This window comes from Protopterus annectens, chromosome 10.part0 (assembly GCF_019279795.1).
Source record: "Protopterus annectens isolate FY-2018-M chromosome 10.part0, PAN1.0, whole genome shotgun sequence".
NCBI classification, from domain to species: domain Eukaryota; kingdom Metazoa; phylum Chordata; order Ceratodontiformes; family Protopteridae; genus Protopterus; species Protopterus annectens.
Genome location: NC_056744.1, coordinates 1,133,646,688 through 1,133,667,684, shown reverse-complemented (window position 1 = coordinate 1,133,667,684; position 20,997 = coordinate 1,133,646,688). Strand labels below are relative to the sequence as shown.

Below are 20,997 nucleotides of genomic sequence, written 5' to 3'. Positions count from 1 at the left end.
TCAATATCTAGATGGCAACACCCAGATCTGCTCTGAGTTACAGCACAAAGGCACGAAAATTACAGAACCAACTGATATTGCCAACATCCTGGCAGATTGGTTCAGTGCTAACCTTACCCCCCTCTCACTCCCTAAAGGGCCCATATCTCTACAGGAAGAATGCAGAGTCCCTGTAATCACAACTATGCAGGTAAAAGCTGCACTCTCTAAAGCCAAAATCACAGCCTCCATGGGACCGGACAACATCCCAGGCTGCGTTTTACACGAACTTCAGAACGAACTGGCTCCCCTCTTAAGCACCATGTTCAGTAATAGCGTTGCATCAGGCTTTGTGCCCACTGAATGGCGCACAGCAGCAGTTATCCCACTCCACAAAGGGGGAGCCACCACTGATCCCAGGAACTATCGACCTATTAGCCTGACGAGCCTGGTCTGCAAGGCCATAGAACGTATCATCATGGAACTCATAAACAAAGACATTGGTAACCTCCAAACTCTGGATCCCACCCAGTTCAGGTTTGTGACAGGCAGATCATGCCTCCTGAACCTGATCGACTTCTTTGAGACAGTCAGCAAAGCCGTGGATGAGAGTAAGGTGGTTCACATAGCCTATCTTGACCTCGCCAAGGCTTTCGACACCATCCCCCATTCTGGAATTATAGCTAAACTCACTAAACTAGGTATAAATTCCTACAACAAAAGATGGGTTGCCAACTGGCTCACTGACAGAACCCACACTGTAAAAGTTGCAGACTCCATATCTGACCTCAAAGCAGTGACAAGTGGAGTACCACAGGGTTCCGTCCTGGGATCTGTCCTGTTTGGTATCTACTTCTCTGAAGTACAGGCTAACACAGAAGTCCTCTGTCTAACGAAGTTTGCAGATGACTGCAATCTAGGAGCCATAGTCAAGTCCTCAAATGATGTGGACATCCTACAGAAGGGCCTCACTGAGACAGATGCGTGGTGTCAGAGCCATGGCCTCAAGCTCAGTGCCAAAAAGTGCAGTGTCATCCCCTTTGGTAAAAACTCTGTACCCATGAACTACCACATAGGCAGCAATCTACTCAACACCGAATGCGTGATAAGAGACCTTGGGACCCAGGTGGACAGTAGTCTCTCCTTTGATAGTCACATCGCCACAGTAGTCAGGAAGTCCTTCTACATGGCATACCTCATCATAAAAGGGTTCTCATCCAAGAAAAAAGAGGTCATTGTTCCCTTCTACTCGTCACTCATTAGACCCATTGTAGAGTACAACGCCCCTTTTGGAATGTACCTCACAAGACATCTGCAGCAGCTGGAAAGGCCACAGAAGTACCTCACAAAGAGGATTACTGGCCTCAAACAAATGCCCTACACTGACCGCCTCAAAAAACTCCAGCTTTACTCCATAGCATATCGCCTACTCTGACGTGATCTCTGCCTAACATATAAAACTATGTCAAACCCAGAGCTGTTGGACATGCTACACCTAAAGAAATCCCAATCCCTCTGAGCTACACACTCTAGGGACCTAAACCTTGTCACCCACAATAAACAGGACACGCTGGAGGGATAGATTCCTGTCCCAGAGACTTCCTATACTCTGGAACAAGCTACCCATCTATGTCAAGCAAAGTTCTTCATTAGCACTCTTCAAGAAAAATCTTGATGGGTGGATGGGAAATAGGAAATACACCCCGGGGATCACTTCTGTGTCTCTGCTGGACAGTGGCACAGGAAAATAACTTTCTTGGGTGGCGTAAGCTATGGTACCTTGCTGGCTAGGCTTACGTAGGCCCTTGGGCCGATAGCCTAGTATCTACCTATGAACCTATGTTGTCATTATTGACCCAAGATACATTCTTATACAGCTTTATGGCTACACTTTGTATTTCTACAGCAATTATTTTCTGCTGAGTTATTTTTTGTAGAGCTTTTGTAAACGTCTGCTGAGATGTTATTCTCCAACATTTTTAGACAATATCTTCCATTGAGCACTGTGAAAGGAAAACGGTGAAAGCCACTAGAAATCCAAAAGGTTTATTGTAGAGGTTAAGCGCTTTTGGCCAAGCAACAATGGTCTTCTTCAGAACAAATAAGACCCACATAAACCATCTTTAAATACGCCACCCTAATCTGACACATCCAATCAAAAATCCACTTTAATAAGAGTGGTGTCAACATAATCAACATAAATATACGTAGAAAAACATTTAGAAACATTTAAAATAATGCTGAAAAAGAACAATAACATACATTAATTGCATTTATCATAACAGACTTTTTCAGCATTGTTTTAAATGTTTTTTCTAAGTATATTTATGTTGATATCACTTTTATTAAGTGAATTTTTGATTGGTTGTGTCAGATTAGGGTGGGGGTATTTAAAGATGGTTTATGTGGGATGTCCTTCAAGGATGCATCTGCAGTCCTAACATATGGGTTGTCCTGCCTCAGTCAGCCCTTCGGTCGGCCGGATTCCAAAGTCTGGGTCTGGCCTCGGCTGATGTCGCACTTCACCCGACATCATAGCTGCTGTGAATTGGGTATAAAGGCATCAGCCGACGCCATTTTCCTCAGTCTTTCTTGCCCGGTGCTGCCGAAGCAGAAGCTGTTCGCAAGTGCCGGTTGGTCAGATCCAGAGATTTCTACTACGAAGACTTCTAAAAGCTAAGTACCCGTTGGGGACTCTTTCTTGCCTCAGCCGATGTCAGAAAAAGTAAATAATTGTTTAACTTGGGGGAAACAAATACCTCATAAGGATTTCCACTCTTACTGCCTTCCTTGCTTAGGCCCAGACCACGACGTATCAGCTTGTCTAGCCTGTGCTTCCTTCAACCGACGGACACTTAGGCGTCGGTCGGAGTTTGCAGAGGAGTTTTTTGGTCCCGCTTTTGCTTACAAAATGCCGTCGGAGACTCCGACTTCACAATTAGCTAAAAAGCACAAGGAAAAGGACCGACACTCGCGGTCCGCGGTTTCGGCCGAAACCACGGTTAAGCCAACCGCGAGTGTCTCGGTTTCGGCTGAAACCGAGTCCTCGGTTCTTCCTTCGGCCGAAAGCTTGCCTCCGATAGCCGAGGCCTCACACAGCATGGCTGAATCCGCTACTGAATTTACCCCTGCTGTAGCAGGCACCCAGGATTTATCAGATACTATTCCTTTAGACATATCTACTCCTGCACGTGGAGCTGCTAGGCCCCCTGCATCTATGTCTATCAAGGCTTTTTCTAGGGCTAAAGCAGCTAAATCTTCTAAGGCCTTGCCTGCTAAAACCCCCCACACACAGGCCTACCTCCAGTTCCCAAATGCTCAGCTTGGCTGAGGATCTCATTTCTTTGATCAGGGGATCCCAACCTCACCCAGACAGGGCCTCTCAACCCCCTCCAGAGAAGAGGCCTAGAGCAGAGCCCACCGATCCTGATTCTACAGACTATTCCTCGGATGATTCAGAAAACTCAGGTCCTCCAGAAGGCCCATATTCTCCTTATGAGGATTCTGATGCAGAAGACTCCATTCCTTCTGCCTCTCCTCCTGAGGAATTTTCTTTTGGGGAAACCTTACATGCTATGAGAGAGCATTTTCAATGGCAGGGCCAGGATTTTTCAGATTCAAGGAAAAGGCTAAGGACCTTTTTACATTTACCACAGCATAGGCCTTTAGCCATTCCTCCAGTACTTACAGTTGTTGATGATGCTTATAATGATGCCTGTACTGCCCCTGACTCTCTTCCCCCGGCCCCTGCCAAGCCCGACAGATATTACAGGGTCCCGGACACACACTTTCACTTGTATAAGGCTCCTATTGCAGATCCTGAAACCATTTCACAGGGTCCCAAAGCTGTAGCAGCTGCCTCTGCCAAAAAACCCCTCCCCTCTGAAAGAGAATCTAGAGCATTAGAGAGATGGGGTAAAAAGTTTATACTTCTGCTACTCTTTCGGCTAGGGCCTTAAACTGTCAATTCCACATGATTCAGTATCAGGAATTTTTGTTAGACCAGCTAAACAAAAAACTGTCCTCTCCTGAACCTATAGACCGTAAGTCCCTTCAGGATTTGGTACATAACACTCAGCAGGTCAGTAATCATTCCCTAAAATGCGGCTATGATGCACTGGAGGCTTCCTTTAGATCAGCTATGACTGGAACAGTGATTAGAAGGCATGCCTGGTTAAAAGAGCAATCCTTACCAGACCATGTAAAGTCAAAGCTTCTAGATGCTCCCATGGAGAAACAAAGTTTGTTTGGCTCCCCTGCACAGCAAGTGCTAAAGAAGGTGGAAGAAAAAGCAAAATCTGTCCAAACAGTCAAGGATTTCTTACAGGTCCAGCCTCCGAGGTTTAGTAGAAATTGGCCTTCGAAGAATTGGTCCTTTCCAGACACCTCCAGAGCACAGAGAGAGAGGCGCCCAAGAGGCAGAGGTCAATCCAGAGGTGCCTACAGGGACGTCAGTGGCAGCCTAACAACCAGAGAAGTACTGCCACAGATTCAGCTACGACCACTCCCACAGGACAGACACAATGACTTGACTCTGATACCGCCTACCAGGGAACAACTGCAAGCACCCTTAGGCGGAAAGCTTGCCTTATTTTCCGTAAACTGGCATTACATTACAGGAGACAAATGGATTTTACAGACAATAGACAAAGGCTACAGGTTTCACTTCCACACTCTACCAAAAAAGAGAGGAATGCCAAACCTACCACCAAACCAAAAAACAAACGCTCTAGCACAAATCAACCATCTACTAAGGATGAGAGCTATAGAAAAGGTACCGCCTATGGAACAAGGACAAGGATTTTACTCCAGACTTTTCCTGGTACCAAGGAAAGAAAACCAATGGAGACCTATTCTCGACCTGTCCGCTCTGAACACATACCTCATTGTTTCAAAATTCAAAATGCTGACCCTACAGCAACTTCTTCCCATGCTGGGCAAGGAGTCTTGGCTGGTGACTCTAGATCTCAAGGAGGCATACCTGCATGTCCCTATACGACCAGATTGCAGAAGATACCTCAGATTTCTTGCAGGATCAGAGCATTATCAATTCTCAGCATTGCCCTTTGGCTTATCTACTACGCCCAGAGTATTCACGAAATGCCTGGCATCAGTATTTGCTCATTGCAGGCTTCAGGGAATTCAGATTTATCCATACCTGGACGACTGCCTAATACAAGCGGACAACAAGACCAAATTAACAAAAGATTTGGAAAAGGTTATACAACTACTGCAAGCCCTGGGATACACAGTCAACATGAAAAAGTCAAGGCTGGTACCATCCCAAAGGATAACATTCTTGGGTGCAGAACTGGACACATCAAATCAAATGGCATTTCTCACAGCAGAAAAGCAAAAGCAACTACCACTCTATTTCATGGCATTAACAACGCAGAACCAGCTTACAGCAAGGAAAGTCCTGCAAGCCCTGGGTTACATGGCATCCTGCATAATATTGATTCCACATGCCAGGCTACATATGAGGAAGTTGCAATGGTACCTAAGGAATGTATGGTCTCAACACAAGCACAGTCTAGAAGCCCAGATTCCAATAATTCCATGCCTGAAACAAGAATTCCTGTGGTGGGCTCAGGCCTGTCAGTTGAACAGAGGTCTGCCCTTCCACAAACCTCACCCAAGCCAGACTATCACCACGGACGCCTCAGACCTAGGCTGGGGGGCACACATGGTGGACAAGTGTATACAAGGCCTATGGACACAAGACCAGCTGAACCTACATATAAATCAGAAAGAGATGCTGGCAGTGAAACAGGCACTTCAGACATTCAGACCTTTTCTTCAACAGGGTCATTTGCTGATGAGGACGGACAACACCACAGTCATGTGGTATATCAACAAACAGGGAGGCACACACTCATATCCTCTATGCCGGATGGCAATGGACCTATGGAATGTGGCCCTGAACCACAACATTCAACTCCAGGCCAAATTTGTGCCAGGAAAAGAAAATTCACTGGCAGACACCTTAAGCAGAACTACCACGGATGCCCATGAATGGATGCTGCATCCAGACATCTTCAAAACCATTACAAAGAAATGGGGACTACCAGAAATAGACCTGTTCGCATCCCCACACAACCACCAAGTGAGGAAATTCTGCACAAGGACATACCACCCACTTGCTTGGAAGGTGGACTCCCTATCCTTCAGTTGGGAAAACCTGACAGCATATGCATTCCCACCTCTTCCTTTGATGCACAAAGTGCTACTGAAGATCAAAGAAGATCACCCAAGGATCATCCTGATAGCTCCAGACTGGCCGAGGCAACATTGGTACCTGCTACTGAGGAGTATGTCTCGGGCACACGCATGGCCTCTACCTCTAGTTCCTTTACTGCTAACACAGAACAACTACAAGATCCTACATCCAAACTTGAAAACACTACAGCTAGCTGCTTGGAATATTACATAAAGCAAAATAACCCAGACTTATCTCAGAGGGTTAAAGACATTATCCTGGAGGCTCGCAGACCCTCCACAAGGAAGACTTATTCAGCCAAATGGAAAAGATACCTCATTTGGAGTGCAGCAAATGGAGAAAATGCATCATTAGCAAACATAGCTAACATCCTGGAATATTTAGCAGAACTTTTCCACAATGGCCTGTCTTACTCCTCCATTAAGATTCATGCATCAGCAATTTCAGCAGAATACAACATGGATCCTCCAGTTTTCTCTCATCCTCTACTCAGGCAGTTTCTGAGAGGAATTAAAAATGTAAAGCCTCCAAGGAAGCCACCTTTGCCTACATGGGACCTTAACTTTGTGCTGGAAAAGTTAACACTTCCCCCTTTCGAACCAGCAGCAACAGCAGAATTACAGTTCTTATCTTGGAAAACTGCTTTCCTGCTTGCAATCACTTCAGCAAGAAGGGTTTCTGAATTACAGGCATTAATGGCAGTACAGCCCTTCCTTATCTTCCATCAGGATAGAGTGTCCTTGAGAACTAATCCTACTTTTATGCCAAAAGTGGTCTCCAGGGTATTATTGAACCAAGCAATCCACCTACCAACATTCTTCCCCAACCCACAGAACAGGGGGGAAAGACTACTGCATACATTGGATGTGCACAGGCAATTGCGCTACTATCTGGACAGAACCAAGACCAACAGAAAAACTGACCAGCTTCTGGTAGCATATGCAACAGGAATGGAAGGAAAAGCAATTTCAAAACAGACAATCTCAAAATGGATAGGAAATTGCATTAGATTTTGTTACTCTTCATGGAAAGACAACTCCAGAAAACATCAGATCTCACTCCACAAGGGCTACAGCCACTACTACAGCTTTCCTACGAGGAGTGGCTACCAAAGACATTTTAGAAGCTGCTACTTGGAGCTCCGTGCATACATTTGCCAAGCATTATAATCTGCCTTTATTCTCCAGATCCCGAGCAGGTTTTGCAACTGCTGTTTTGCAAGGGATCTTAGCTACACCATAATCATCTTAGTGCCTCCACCCCCAGTTTGGCTATGGTATTCTACCCATATGTTAGGACTGCAGATGCATCCTTGAAGGACATAGTACAGTTTTGTACCTACCATAAATGTAGATGTCCGAGAGGTATGCATCTGCAGTCAGGATTACCCACCCTCCTTCCCCTCTGTGGTACTCCTAGGGTATTTGCCCATCTTGTAGCTAGCTGGGGGAATCTATTATGGTGTATTTGTTTGTATATATGTATATACAGGCTTATATTGTTTGCTCTCTACTGTTTGGAACCATTTGCATTTATCCAAATTTAGCCTTCCTAGAGGGCACCTGGCATCTGGGGCAAGAAACACTGAGGAAAATGGCGTCGGCTGATGCCTTTATACCCAATTCACAGCAGCTATGGCGTCGGGTGAAGTGCGACATCAGCCGAGGCCAGACCCAGACTTTGGAATCCGGCCGACCGAAGGGCTGCCTGAGGCAGGACAACCCATATGTTAGGACTGCAGATGCATACCTCTCGGACATCTACATTTATGGTAGGTACAAAACTGTACTTTTTATTTGTTCTGAAGAAGGCCATTGTTTGGCCGAAAGCACTTAACCTGTACAATAAACCTTTTGGATTTTTAGTGGCTTTCATCACTTTTTTTCAGTGTTTTTTGCTGATTTCTTTGTTCCACTGGGATTAGAGGCATTGTTTTAAATTTTTAGTGTTTAATATCTTGTATTGACTATTGGCCCAAGTTGTTTCTGAAATGGGTCCTAGTTCTAGTGCACTTATCTGGTTAACAACTCTATAGTATCCTTTGTTGATAAGTAGTGTTACATAAACAGGACTATGTCTCAGACACAATCAAATACAAGTAAGTTAGCCATTGTATACAGCCTCAACCGAAAGTCTGTACACATGTGAAGTGGTATTAGTAAATGGCTAAAATCCTTTCTTTCGCATGGTTTGCCAGGCCAATATGAGCAGCCCCCATTTATTATTTGAACTTATGCTTCACTTCATTGCGCACTTGTATTCGTACAGAATGGTGTTAATAAATTACTAAAATCTTTTCATACTTCTGGCCAACCAGACCCAAATAGGCTGTACCACTTGTGCCTGTAATCATTCAGTACAGCTTCCATCCCTATGTCTATATTCATTTGCTGAAGTCATCTCCATATTTGTGCAACATTTCTTAAATCTTTTCCATTTATTCAGGCTCTTGTCTGACAACAATTCTGGGAGTGTAGTAATATATGTGCGTCTGTGTCTTTATTTATTTATTTGGAAATAATGTTGGCTCCAGGTTAGGATGCAACATGCTCTTTTCCTCATTGTATTGTTCGTGATGACTTGGCAATAAAGGTGTCATGTGAGTAAAATTAAAGAAAGAAGGAAACAGTAAAGTTAAAGCATGAAATCTAGCAGATTTAGGTTCTTAAAAAAGAAGAGCATTAATCCCCTTTTATTTTTTCATTATTCTGCAGAAAGAGCAATGAAGAGGCACAAAAAGAAAGAAGAAAAGTGGCTGGTTTAGTAACCATGATGGAATCAAGTCTTCTGCAGTTTTACATTTCAAAGCAGTGGTTAAATAAATTCAAGACTTTTGCTGAGCCTGGACCTATATCAAATAATGACTTCCTGTGTACCCATGGAGGTAAGGCTGTTACCATCTTCACTAATAGTTCTTAATTACCCTTTGCAAATGAGCCATGCATAGTGACAAAAATAAGCTGTGCACAGTGGTGGAAGTGGATGAAAATGATTTCCCTCAGCTGCTTGATACGTGACTGCTGTCTTTGTTTGGTTGTATTTGTTTTACTCCTTACATATTGTAGCAGTGTGTATGGGCTCAAAATCAGTATTTTCTTTACTGTAATATGATACTGTCGCAGAGAAAGAGCAGTCAGCTTTAGTTTGGTGAAGCCTTGAAGTGAAATTATGTGTGTGTTGGGGGGTACATAGTGAAGTGCACAGAGGGACTTAGCCACCTGCAAAAAGTGGTGGTGCTGGTGGTAGTGGTGGTAATATTTTGTCTTTTTGTTGAAATCCACTATTGGTAAAGTATGTGTCTGTTTTGTGTAGTTGACTGAGCAGTGGTGCTTAGAGCCTTTACATTTCAGTTAGATATGGTAGACCATGTAAGAATATGTAAACTTGAATTTGAGGATGAAATGTTATTTAATGTTTGATAACTTAGAGAATGGACTGATCAAGAATGCACTTGTTTAGGTCATGATGTATTCCAAAGGCACAAATGTAAAAGCATACATCCTGAATCTGTAATATCCTGAATAACTACAGACTATATAAAGTACATAAATAGGAACAATGCTAGGCAAGATTTCATGGAGACCAAAAGATGCCTAGCCTTGTACACATTTAAGTAGACGTGTAAAATTCTTACCACACTTTTCTAGCATATAATAGTGCCCACCTACCAAAATCAAGCGGGCATAGTCACATGATAACCGATCAAGTCATCAAGTCTAGCCTTAGAGGTAGCCAAAGCAGTACTTTATTTGACCTGTAGTAATAACTTATTACAGATGTTGAGAATATTAGCAACTCATCCCCCAACAATTCTTATTTATTTGTTGGTATAGACTTAATGTCAGATAGCATTGGGTCTTATTGGTTCGAAAAGTAAAACAGGTCAGCTTGGCTATCTGGTAGACTACTGAGTATAAGGAGACGCTTGCTAATCTGCTAGGAGAGTTGAATTTTTTACAGTTTTTAATTTTTGTGGTTAGAAATGTTTTGGGGGCCTTTCCAGTCCAGTGGATTTGTACATACCAGTAGAGGCATTGTATTCACTGATGGCTCTGATAAGGGAAGAGTACAACAGTGGGATGACTTCTTTGGATCTTATGGATATTCTGCTAGAAAAGGTGGGCCAGATATAAGAATTTCCTGACTTTGGTGGAACCATGATGATAGAATGACAGAGAGTTATGTGCATACACAGGCAGGTCTCTGATGACTGTCTCTGTGTAAAGACAAGTGCCATTTATAAGGCGAGCAACATTTTTGCCAAACATGACTATGCTGCACTTATTTGCATTTAGCTTGAGACCATTTTCAGTGTACCAGGTATGTGCATAGTCCAGACCTTGCTGGGACTTTTTAGTAATGCTTTCATGGCCATAATAGCTTTTCTTTCAGGATTTCATTTTGTATTTTACCTTGTATACATGTGTTTTTACACACTTGTACATATATCTGGTTATTCACTGACATATCCATATGTGATTACCACTCACCGAAGGAGCAGTAGATAGTTTTCTTACTTGTTACTGGTATTACCATTCTCACAAATAGTTTTTCTAAGTATTCTTTGACCACCAAATTTATTTAACTTAAACAAGCATTGTTTTAATGAATATATTCCTTCATTCCAAAAATATATTCTTTCACACCATCACTGTAATTATTTTAATATAATTCAGTTTCTTCTATGACGTACTTACTTATTTGACAGAATTAAGTATTTACAGTTATTATTTATTTATTGCTTTTATTTACCGGAGTAGACCATTTGGACTGTGGTGGTCCTTTTTTCAGTGGATGCCCGGGGAAAAATCTTCAATAACAAAATAGACATTTTTATACAAGCGAGAAAAATATAAAGCTTAAAATAACAATATGGACATACTATAACTGAACGGCTAGTATACTAGAAAACATAGAAAACATCTGCAGTGAGTAAACTATATAAATATTTCTGTTCATCATTGTTTTCTCATTTATGAAGTTGAGATTTGTATGATTATAGTAAAGGAAAGCTCATCAGATGAAATGTAAGTGAAGTGTCAGTGGCTTAACAGGAAGCACACTAACCTTTGCTAATGGAAGATTAGATCTATATGGTTCTATTCCCACACCAGGTACTTAGGTTAATTTTCCAGTAATGACAGTTTAGTGCAGTATAAGGGGATTGCTGCACCTCTGAGTATGCCATCTTTTGAATGAAAAGTTAAATGGATGGCTCATCTGTCTGAGTTGGTGGTAGCTCAGATGGATTTAAAAGGATGAAATGTAAAAGATCCCATGAGAGAAGGGGAAGTTACTCGCCCTAATCTGTATGAATGACACTTGGGATCTCCCCTGAAAAGAGGCCATTGGCCTTGTGGGACTAACTCAGTCAATAAAGCATGCATGCGTAAATAAATAAATGCCTCCTTCTGGTAAAGTTTAAGAAGGATGATTATTTGTGAATGAATTTGATTTTACTTTTGGGTTGAAGAGTATAGTATCATGATCTCTGGTAATTACAGATGGCATAACCATGGGTGGGAAGCAGAAAGAGTGTATGTGTTTACTGTATCTAAGGTACCTATTGTCTTGCCAAGGACCCAATATTCTTCCTCTGCTAATCCAGTCACTTTCCCTGGCCTTGTCTCTGTCATCCAGGAGTTTGACTGAAGAAGATGTGGATCGGATGATGAGGAGGTTTCTCTCTGTGCAGATCTAGGAGGGTGTGTTACTGGATCCTGCCATTTCAGGTCAGGAGGCCTGTCTGTCAACCACTCCTCTACCTTGGACTCCTTCTCTGATCCCTTTGCTTGCTTCAGAGTCCCTAGATCCGAGTCTTCTGGGTCCGTCTGGCTTGGATCCAAACATAACCCAATCCTTGGATCCAAAACAAACTCTGAGTGTCCCAGTTTGGACATCTTCAGATCCAGTGAACTCTCGGAGCCAAAGCTACCTTGTCAGATCTGAGGCACTGGGATTGATTCCATAGATGTCAGAGCCATCTCTGCACCTTGGGACCTCGGCATTGGAGCTCGGCTCTGACTTCCTTCTCGGGGGAGATTGCTTTCAGGTCAAGAGAGGACAACAGTCCAGAAGCCTGCCGTCTTGGTGCTGGAGTCTTCTCTTTCTCTGGGGCAGTCTGCCTTCCAGGTTGTGAAGAGTTTATTCTCTGCTCCAACAGAATTGACGGATCTAATCCCCGTGGATCTCCAATCCAGCTCCCAGATGTCTCTACAATTGGAGACTCATCATTTGATGCTACAGGGGCAGCCAGCTCGAGACCTCCAAACTACCCAGCAGGGTTTCATAGTCTCTTTTCCCAGGAGTATCGCACTGACGAAGTCCCCAAGAAGAGAAAGTCAAGAAGAGGCACTTGGACTCTCCACAAGAGTCAGACACTGAGGGTATGATCTTTGACGAGGGTGAAGAGTCCCCATAATCACCTCCAGAAGATGTCTCATTTGGAGATATCCTTGAGATCCTGAAACGGAGAGGTAGTTGGACCCCTAGCAACCCTGCACCGGGGGAGTCAGTATTTTGGAGACCTTCGGAGCTGGTCCATCTACCTACTGGATTACTCCGCCCACTGATGAGCTCATTGATTTGGTCTTTTGGCGGGCATGGAAAGAGTCTGACTCACTTGAGCCAGTACCTAAGAAGCCAGACAGGATTCCGGCTCCACTTGTAAGGAAGGAATTTTGTGGTAAGGTGGTGCCTGTGGATACCTTGGTCATGGCACCCACCAAGAAGGAACTTGCTGAACAAAGTTCCTCTGTTCATCCCCCTAACAAGGAGTCTAGGGCAATGGACAGATTTGGGAAGCATGTCTGTGCTTCAGTGACCTTTGCTCTAAGGTTGCTGAATGATTTGGCGCATTTTAGTAGGTTGCAAAGGGACTTGATGAAGGAATTTTCAAATTCCCTTTCAGGAACTATTACTGCTGAGGCCCAATTGTTTGTGGCCTCTCAATCGGCTACCCTCCAATCCATTTCAAATTCATCCATGAGGCTTATCTTGTATGCAGCCAAAGATGTCTCAAGGGCAGCAGGTTCAGGCATATCTGTTAGGAGGCATGCCTGGATGTGCTTGTGTGATTTCGCAGAGCCCTTCAAGTCCTCTTTTGTTAGTGCTCCTTTTGACAGCAGTTTTTTGTTTGACCCCACAGTAAAGGACACATTATCCAGCTGTGGGAAGGATGAAAGACCCATTCTGCAGTGGGCATACATTTTTGACCCCTCAAAGATCCTTTTCTAGGAATCAATGAGATGGTTGAAAGATGTGGTTCAAGAAGTCCCAGTGTCCTTTCCAGGACACACTTGGAGAAAGTTCCCCTAGGGGCAGAGGGGAGAACTGAAATGGACCGCGATGCCCGCGTGGCAGTGCAGGCCCACAAAATCAGGAGTCCAGTGATTCCTTCTCTGATAGACCCTACCCAGCACTCCTGAAAGGCATACCAATTGTCCCCCCTCTGGAGGCAATGAGAGGTTGACTAACCCTGCACCAGAGAACCTGGCTAGACATAAAAGATACTTGGGTGCAGAAGATTATTTTCAGAGGTTATATTATTCCCTTTTCCCCTCCACCTCCAACTGTACAAAAAATTCCCTGTGTTCCACCCAGTCAGAGGAAAGTAGCAGCACTAGAAATACAAAAGCTGCTAGAAAAGAGTTTCATCCAGGAGGTCCCGCCAGACCAGATAGAGTTCAGAACTTACTCAAGATTCTTTTTAGTGCCAAAAAAAAACCAGTGGACTGGAGACCAATTTTGGATTTCAACAACTTGAACAGGTCGGTTCAACATACAAAGTTTCAGATAGCCACGGTTCAGTCCGTTTTACTATTCCTGAGCAAGGACAACTGGATTTGCTCGCTAGACCTCCAGGTTGTGAACTATAACATAAAAGTGAACAGACAGTCCAGAAGGTATTTATGCTTCCGGCTGGGAGCCAGTCATTGTCAGTTCAGAGCACTGCCCTTTGGCCTCACCACAGCCCCCAGGATGTTTACCAAATACATGGCAGTAGTAGCAGCTTAGTGGAGACTGGATGGATTCCGGATATTTCCATATCTAGATAACTGGCTCATTACAGCTCTGACCAGGCATCTACTGGTAAGAGCGATATATCAGGTACTTCAGATTTGTTCTCATCTGGGGGGATAACCATAAATTACAACAAGTCTCTTCTACAACCAACTCAAAATTTGGAATTCATAGGTGCAGTTTTCAATATAACTGTGACAGATTCTTTTCCTGTATCAGGAGTGCAGACTATAAGATTCCAAGTCAAGAGAATAATTCGCAATACCAGTGTTTCAGCCCGGTTGAACTTTCAAGCCTTGGGTTCAGTGTCAGCTGACATAATTTTAGTTCCTTTAGCAATATTTCATATGAGAATTCTTCAGTGGATGCTAGCAACACAATGGTCCATTCTTCGCCAGCACATATTAGCAAAAATAAGGATCACTCAAGCATGCAAGAGATATCTTTGGTGGTGGATTCATTCAGCGCAAGTTCTACAAGGCTGTCCTTTGATTCTGTCAACCCACGGCCATAGTGACTGCAGATGCTTCCCAGATCGGGTGGGGGGGCACTTTCTGGAGAGAACAGTCCAAAGCACTTGGTCCCACAAAGAGGCCAACTTGCATATTAATGCCTAGAGATGAGAGCAATGCTTTTATCATTGCAGACAGAATGCTCTTCATTCGGGTACAATTGCTATTCAAGCAGACAATATGTGAGTAGTCTGGTACATCAACAAACAAGGAGGAACCAGATCATACCCCTTGTATCGAGAAGCACGCAGACTGTGGCAACAGGCAATCTCATCCAACCACTTTCTCATAGCAATGCACATTCTGGGGAAATCTAATGTGATAGCAGACAAAATGAGCAGATCCATTTTTCTACCTCACAAGTGATCCCTAACAGGAAAGTAGCAGAAATGATTTTCCACCAGTGGGGTCAGCCTTGCTGCAGTCTTTTTTGCTTCTACCCTAAAAAAATGCACCAGCTACTTTGTCCTAATCCCTCCTCAGGGGAAGTCACCGAGGGCTGCTCTAAGTCATGATTGGCCCCCTCGGTCTACTCTCTGCTTACCCACCAATCCTTCAAATTCTGAAATTCTTGCAGAAAGCATCCAGGTCAAACAGCAAAGTCATCCTGATTGCACCTTACTGGCCTTGTCAGATTTCATTCCCCTTCCTGTGGCCTCACCTTCTTTACCAACCTTTGATTCTAGATCCAATTCCAGATGATCTGTCACACTCGACAGTCATGGTTCATCCGGATTTTTCAAACCTCAAGCTAACAGCATGGTTTCTCCAATACCATTAATAGCCAAACAACTGATGCTGTCTTCCCCTGTCCCTCATTTCCTTTTATCTTCCCATAATCCTTCAACAAGAAAACTGTGTTCAAGTAAATGGAGAAGATTTGTCTACTGGGCACAACAAAAAACATATTGACCCCTTTTCATCCCTGATGCATAACATCCTTGAATTTGTGGCTTTTATCTTTAATGAAGGGGCGAGTTCCTCTAACATTGAGATTCAATTAGCAGCAAAAGTTCTTCTTTAGCTTCTTCTAAACTTTATAAAGCATTCCTGAGAGGCACTCTTCTGTTGAGAACAAGACATTATAAAGACCCACTCACTGTTCTTTATGATTTTTTTTAAACATCTTTATTTGAATTATCAATGTGATATAGGCAAATTTACATTTATATAAACCTGATAAAACTGTATTAACAAGTTCACATTTGCAAACATATTTCACATATATTTCTATATGTCGTATAACCTAAGCAACACTATATAAATTATTTAATTCCTGCCCTTTTTTTTTATAAACAAGAAATATCTTTATTAAACCATCACTTATGATATAGGCAGTCATACATTTATATAAATGTAAATAAACCACACCGACACAATCCTAGTTGCAAGCATTTTACATCACAAACCATACTGACACTCTCAGTTGCAAACATCATACATCACTTATAAGCTACCCAATCATTTTCAGTCAAACTTTACATAGCTCATTTAAGTCCTGCCTTTTCTTAAACCTCATTCTTCCTCTGAATGTATTTTTCTCACAATTCCCATTTTTCCTATGTAGTTTGCTTCTGCCCTTATCTAAAGATCTCAATTCCAGCTGTTTTGTCTCTGTTACTATATTCACTATTTCTAGTATAGTTGGTTATGATTTTGATTTCCATTTCAAGTAATTGCTCTTCGGCAGACATCATAATTAGACCCAACAAGGCCTTACCGTGTCTAGGCAGTTCCGATTCTGTAACACAGCTCAGCAAAATCATCTCCCTTGTCACACTAATATGCCCACATAGCATCTTCAACAGTGCATCCCGCAGGGAATCCTTAAACTCTGCTAACTCACAGCAGTCCCAGAAAATATGTTCCAAATTACCTCTTTCTCCCCCATCACACCTCCAACATTTGCTGTCTACCTGAGGAAGAATTCTCTGGAGTCTACTTGGGGTATAAAAATCTGTGTAAACATTTCCAAGCAAAAATCCTAAATCTTCTAGATTTTGTTGCATATTTGGTTGATACATATGTCCGTTTCTTTGTGAATTGCTTATCCACTCTCTCTTCCCAATTCTTTTCTAACCTCCTCTGATTGATTATTATAGTTATCATGCAGTATTTTATATCCTGTACCAATTCCTTTTTTAATGGCAGCTTCTGTTCTAAATTCTACTAAAAACTCTACCAGTGCTGGGCTTTTGTTTAGGACCCCTCTATTTCTTTCTCTTTGCCTGTACTCTGATATCAGTCCTTGATAGGGAAGGCAGTCTTTAACTTGCAGTTCAAATACATTTTTGACATCTTCCCAGTCTTATCGTCTTTCCCTCTCTAATTATTTGCTCCCAATATCTTGGTTCCTTTGCCAGTTTTTTTTCCAATAAATTCCAGCCCCCTCTTGCCTATTGTCTATATCCCTAATTGCAGTCATCCCTATTGGCCGAATCTCTTTTCTCCATTCCCGTGTTGGCTTAGTTCTTAGGATTCTTTCTGCTACTTTATAGATGTAATATTCTGCATGGTTATTGTTATTCTCCTTAAAGGCCTGCATCCAGAATCCCAGTCCCGCCTTGTTTCGTGAGCTTCCCCCATTTCATCCTCATCCTTTTCCACTTTGAATGATAGTTTTCTGCTTGTGCTATGTGTAGGAGCCTTAACTGTGTAGCTTTGAAATACCAATTCAAATCAAGCAATCCCAATCCTCCCAGTTCTACTGGAAGAAACAGTTTATCCCACTTGACTCTTGCCATCTTCCCCTCCCAAATAAAGTCCTTCAGCTCTTTATTAATTGGTATCCACAACTTGTCCTCTGGTTGATAAAAATATGCCTGACCTGTGTATAAGACTAATGGGACTAAAAACATTTTAACTGTTTGTATCTTACTATCCATATCCATATAACAAAGCTTCCATTTTCTTAGTTTTTGTGTCATCTTTTTAGTCTCTTCCTACATATTCTTAGCTTTTTTGTTACCATGAGCTTTAGCAACAACCGAGTCGGATCCGAACTCAACAGCTGAGAAAGAATGAAAGTGGACAACACAGATGGAATGTTATGGTGAGTACATAACTTTTTAATTTTGATAGTCAGCATCTGTGGGTTGGTCCTCTTTAATCAGTTGCTGCAGTTTAGTAAATACCTTCCAATATATAAATACAACGAACTCCTAGGCTCACGGATAAACTGGTGTGCACAAAAACAAATGAATATAGAGTAGAACAAAATGTCCAAACCAGATACACGGGAGCAAATCCAATAAAATGTCCTTTAATGTAGATAAGCGCTTTCACGATACATACACTCTCTCTTCATCAGATCAATGCACAGATAAAAACATACACTTTAAATAAATCACATCAACCAATCAGAAAACACTGGGCTCACACCCACCAAAATCATTTAAACAACACAAAAAACAATGTATATGTATGTATGTGTGTGTGCATATATATATATATATATATATATATATATATATATATATATATATATATATATACACACACACACACACACACACACAAACATAGAAGCAATATATACACTACAAAACTTGATATATAAAATATAGTACTCACAAATTTCGAGTATATAAAAGTAATGAAGCAAAAATGAATATACATGAGTATATCATCTGTGCAACCTATGTGATTTGAGAACAGGTTTTAAGGGTACATGTTCATTAAGCCCAGACACTTTATTAGCTCTCAGTCTCATAATCCATTCCAATTCTACCGTTTCAGTTCTGTTTCTGATATCTCCTAACCTGGGGGGGGGTCATATAGACTCTATCAATAACACGGAACTTAAACTGAGGGTTGGTCCCTTTTATCAGCAACGTTTCACTAAGGCATTACACATGTAATATATGTTAATGGAAAAAAGATGTTCCCTAGTACGTTTTTTCAATTTACGATTACTCTTTCCCATATAGAAGGTTGAACAAACAATACAATGGGCAAGATATGTAATGTCCTTAGTGTTACAATCAGCCTTCACCTTAAAGTCAAACTTAACCGCCATATCTGGGTTTATGAAATGTAGCAGTTGTGCAGCGGTAGCGTTGTTGGCTCACAGCAAGAAGTTCTCTGGTTCGATTCTCGCCTGGGGTGCCTTCTGTGTAGAGTCTGCATGTCCTCCCTACATTCGTATGGGTTTTCTCCGAGTGCTCCTGTTTCCTCCCACATTCAAAGACATGTCTCTGGAGCATTTCTCCCCGGGCCTCCGCTGAAAATTGGCTATGTTCCAAGTCAGACTTTCCCGGTTAACAAATGTTAAATAAATAAAATAAATAAATTAAACTGCTAATGCTATCTATATACTTGTATAGATCATTCGATTGGATTCTGATACTGTTAACCTGTCTGCTATCCTTCCTTTCTAGTTCTGGCCTACCATTTATTTATTCATTTTCCTCATACAGCTGCTGTTCGCATTTTTCCCAGTGAGTACACCTGACTAACCCTGCTTAACTAGATCTCTCACCCCTTTGCAGCTTCCTCGTGGCAAGAAATACAATCATTCATCTCATCTGCAGGGGACCTATTAGTTTCATTAATCTTCCTGCTGTACTAGGCAAGTTTCTATTGTGAAACACTTTAGTGCTTATTTGTCTAGTGACACGCTCACTCACTCAATCAAGTAGTGTTGGACTCCCCTACCCTTGCCCCATGAAGTTTCTCCATTCATTCTTCTCTTTTTAGCAACTGCTAATATCAAGAGCTGCAAAACTATACAGACCTAATAAAGCAGTATGTGTTAGGTTACTGTTACATGCGTAAGTTTCTTACCTCTAGGAATTGCCTACTCTTAACTGTTCCACTGTCTTCTTGAGGCACACTTTAACTGATTGTTTCTGCTGTGGACTGGCAAGCTGCCTCAAGGTTTCAAGGGATCATTTCTGTTCACTCAACCTCTCTTTCCTCTTTCCTTTACAGCCTGTGTCCCATTGCTACTGTACTCTAACCTAGCAGTTTAATGTTAAAGAAACAGGCCATTTTTATACATTAAAGTACTTGCATTGCATGTACAGCCTTCAGGTAACTCGTGGTTTGGTTAAGCCCCGCTACACTTGCCCTTGCTCTGCACCCTACCCTGCCCCCAAATCTCACCCGCCCCCAGTAGTGCTAAATTTATAGTTATATAACCACTCCCCTCTTTTATGACCAATCAACTACAACCATCCAGTTAATAGCACTCCCCCTACCTGCCACAAACTTCCTAATCTTCTTACTATATATTACTGCTTAAATACTTTACCATCATAATGTCTCAGCTATTCGCAACATTATCACCAAAACCAAAGCTATTACTCTCTCTCCTACCTTTACTGCTCATTTCTTATCTCCTCACCATCTATGAAAATTGACATTACCTAGGATTCTACCACCCAAAGACCCAAACTACCACCCCAATAGTATCAAACATGTAAAACTTCACAATTAAATCCTTAACCCCTAAAACCTACCAACCTATTAGATCCAGCTATATCAGCCCCAAAACACAAACACTATCAAAAGCTGATAATCAAAATCCTAAAAGTCATAGTTAGCTTATAACACAACCTCACAATGGATGGAGACATCCACCCTAACCCCGGCCCATCCTCACCTACTGACTTTAGCTCCCAAACTCCTAATTCCCCTAACATAATACCTTCAAATATATCCCCTAATTCATTCCTGGTCTGCCACTTAAATATGAGAAGCATAAATAATAAGGTCCATAACTGCATGCCCTTTTGGCATTTAACTATCTTGATATATTATGTCTAACAGAAACTTGGCTAAAACCAGCAACTACAGATAAGGAAGAATTACCATAAGGGTAGAATATACTCAGATTAGACCATCATACTAGGAGAGGTGGTGGGGTCGCTATAGTTTATAAAACTACACTGAATGTTACTAAGGACTCCTTACAACCACCCCAGGTTAATAATGCAGAAATTCTTATAACTAAACTGCAAATTAACAAAATCAAATGTATAAACATAATCTGTGGCTACATTCCTCCAGGTAATAACACAATCACACTAGAAGACATCCTCCATTGGTTATCCAGTACCTATCCCCAAGAAACCATTGTTCTCGAGGACTTCAACATTGACTGGAACACCTGTTCCTCAGAATCTTCTACAACCCACGTAAACCTACATGGGTTTAAAGAGATCATATCCTCTCCCACCAGGATTGGCAAACCCAGTAACAAAGAAAGTATCTTTGACTGGATACTTATCAATAACCATCCCCATATGTACAAGTCAGGGA

General features: G+C 42.0%; 1 protein-coding gene across 2 annotated transcripts in view; it reads left to right on the top strand.

Annotated features, from left to right (window-relative positions):
* The window catches only part of USP33 (ubiquitin specific peptidase 33), a 1,637,494-nt gene that overhangs the window by 1,310,079 nt on the left and 306,418 nt on the right, over positions 1-20,997 (top strand). For both annotated transcript variants that reach the window (XM_044085858.1, XM_044085859.1), the window contains exon 19: positions 8,914-9,083. In XM_044085858.1, the coding sequence (XP_043941793.1) occupies positions 8,914-9,083 (170 nt within the window). The remainder of the gene's footprint in view (positions 1-8,913; positions 9,084-20,997) is intronic.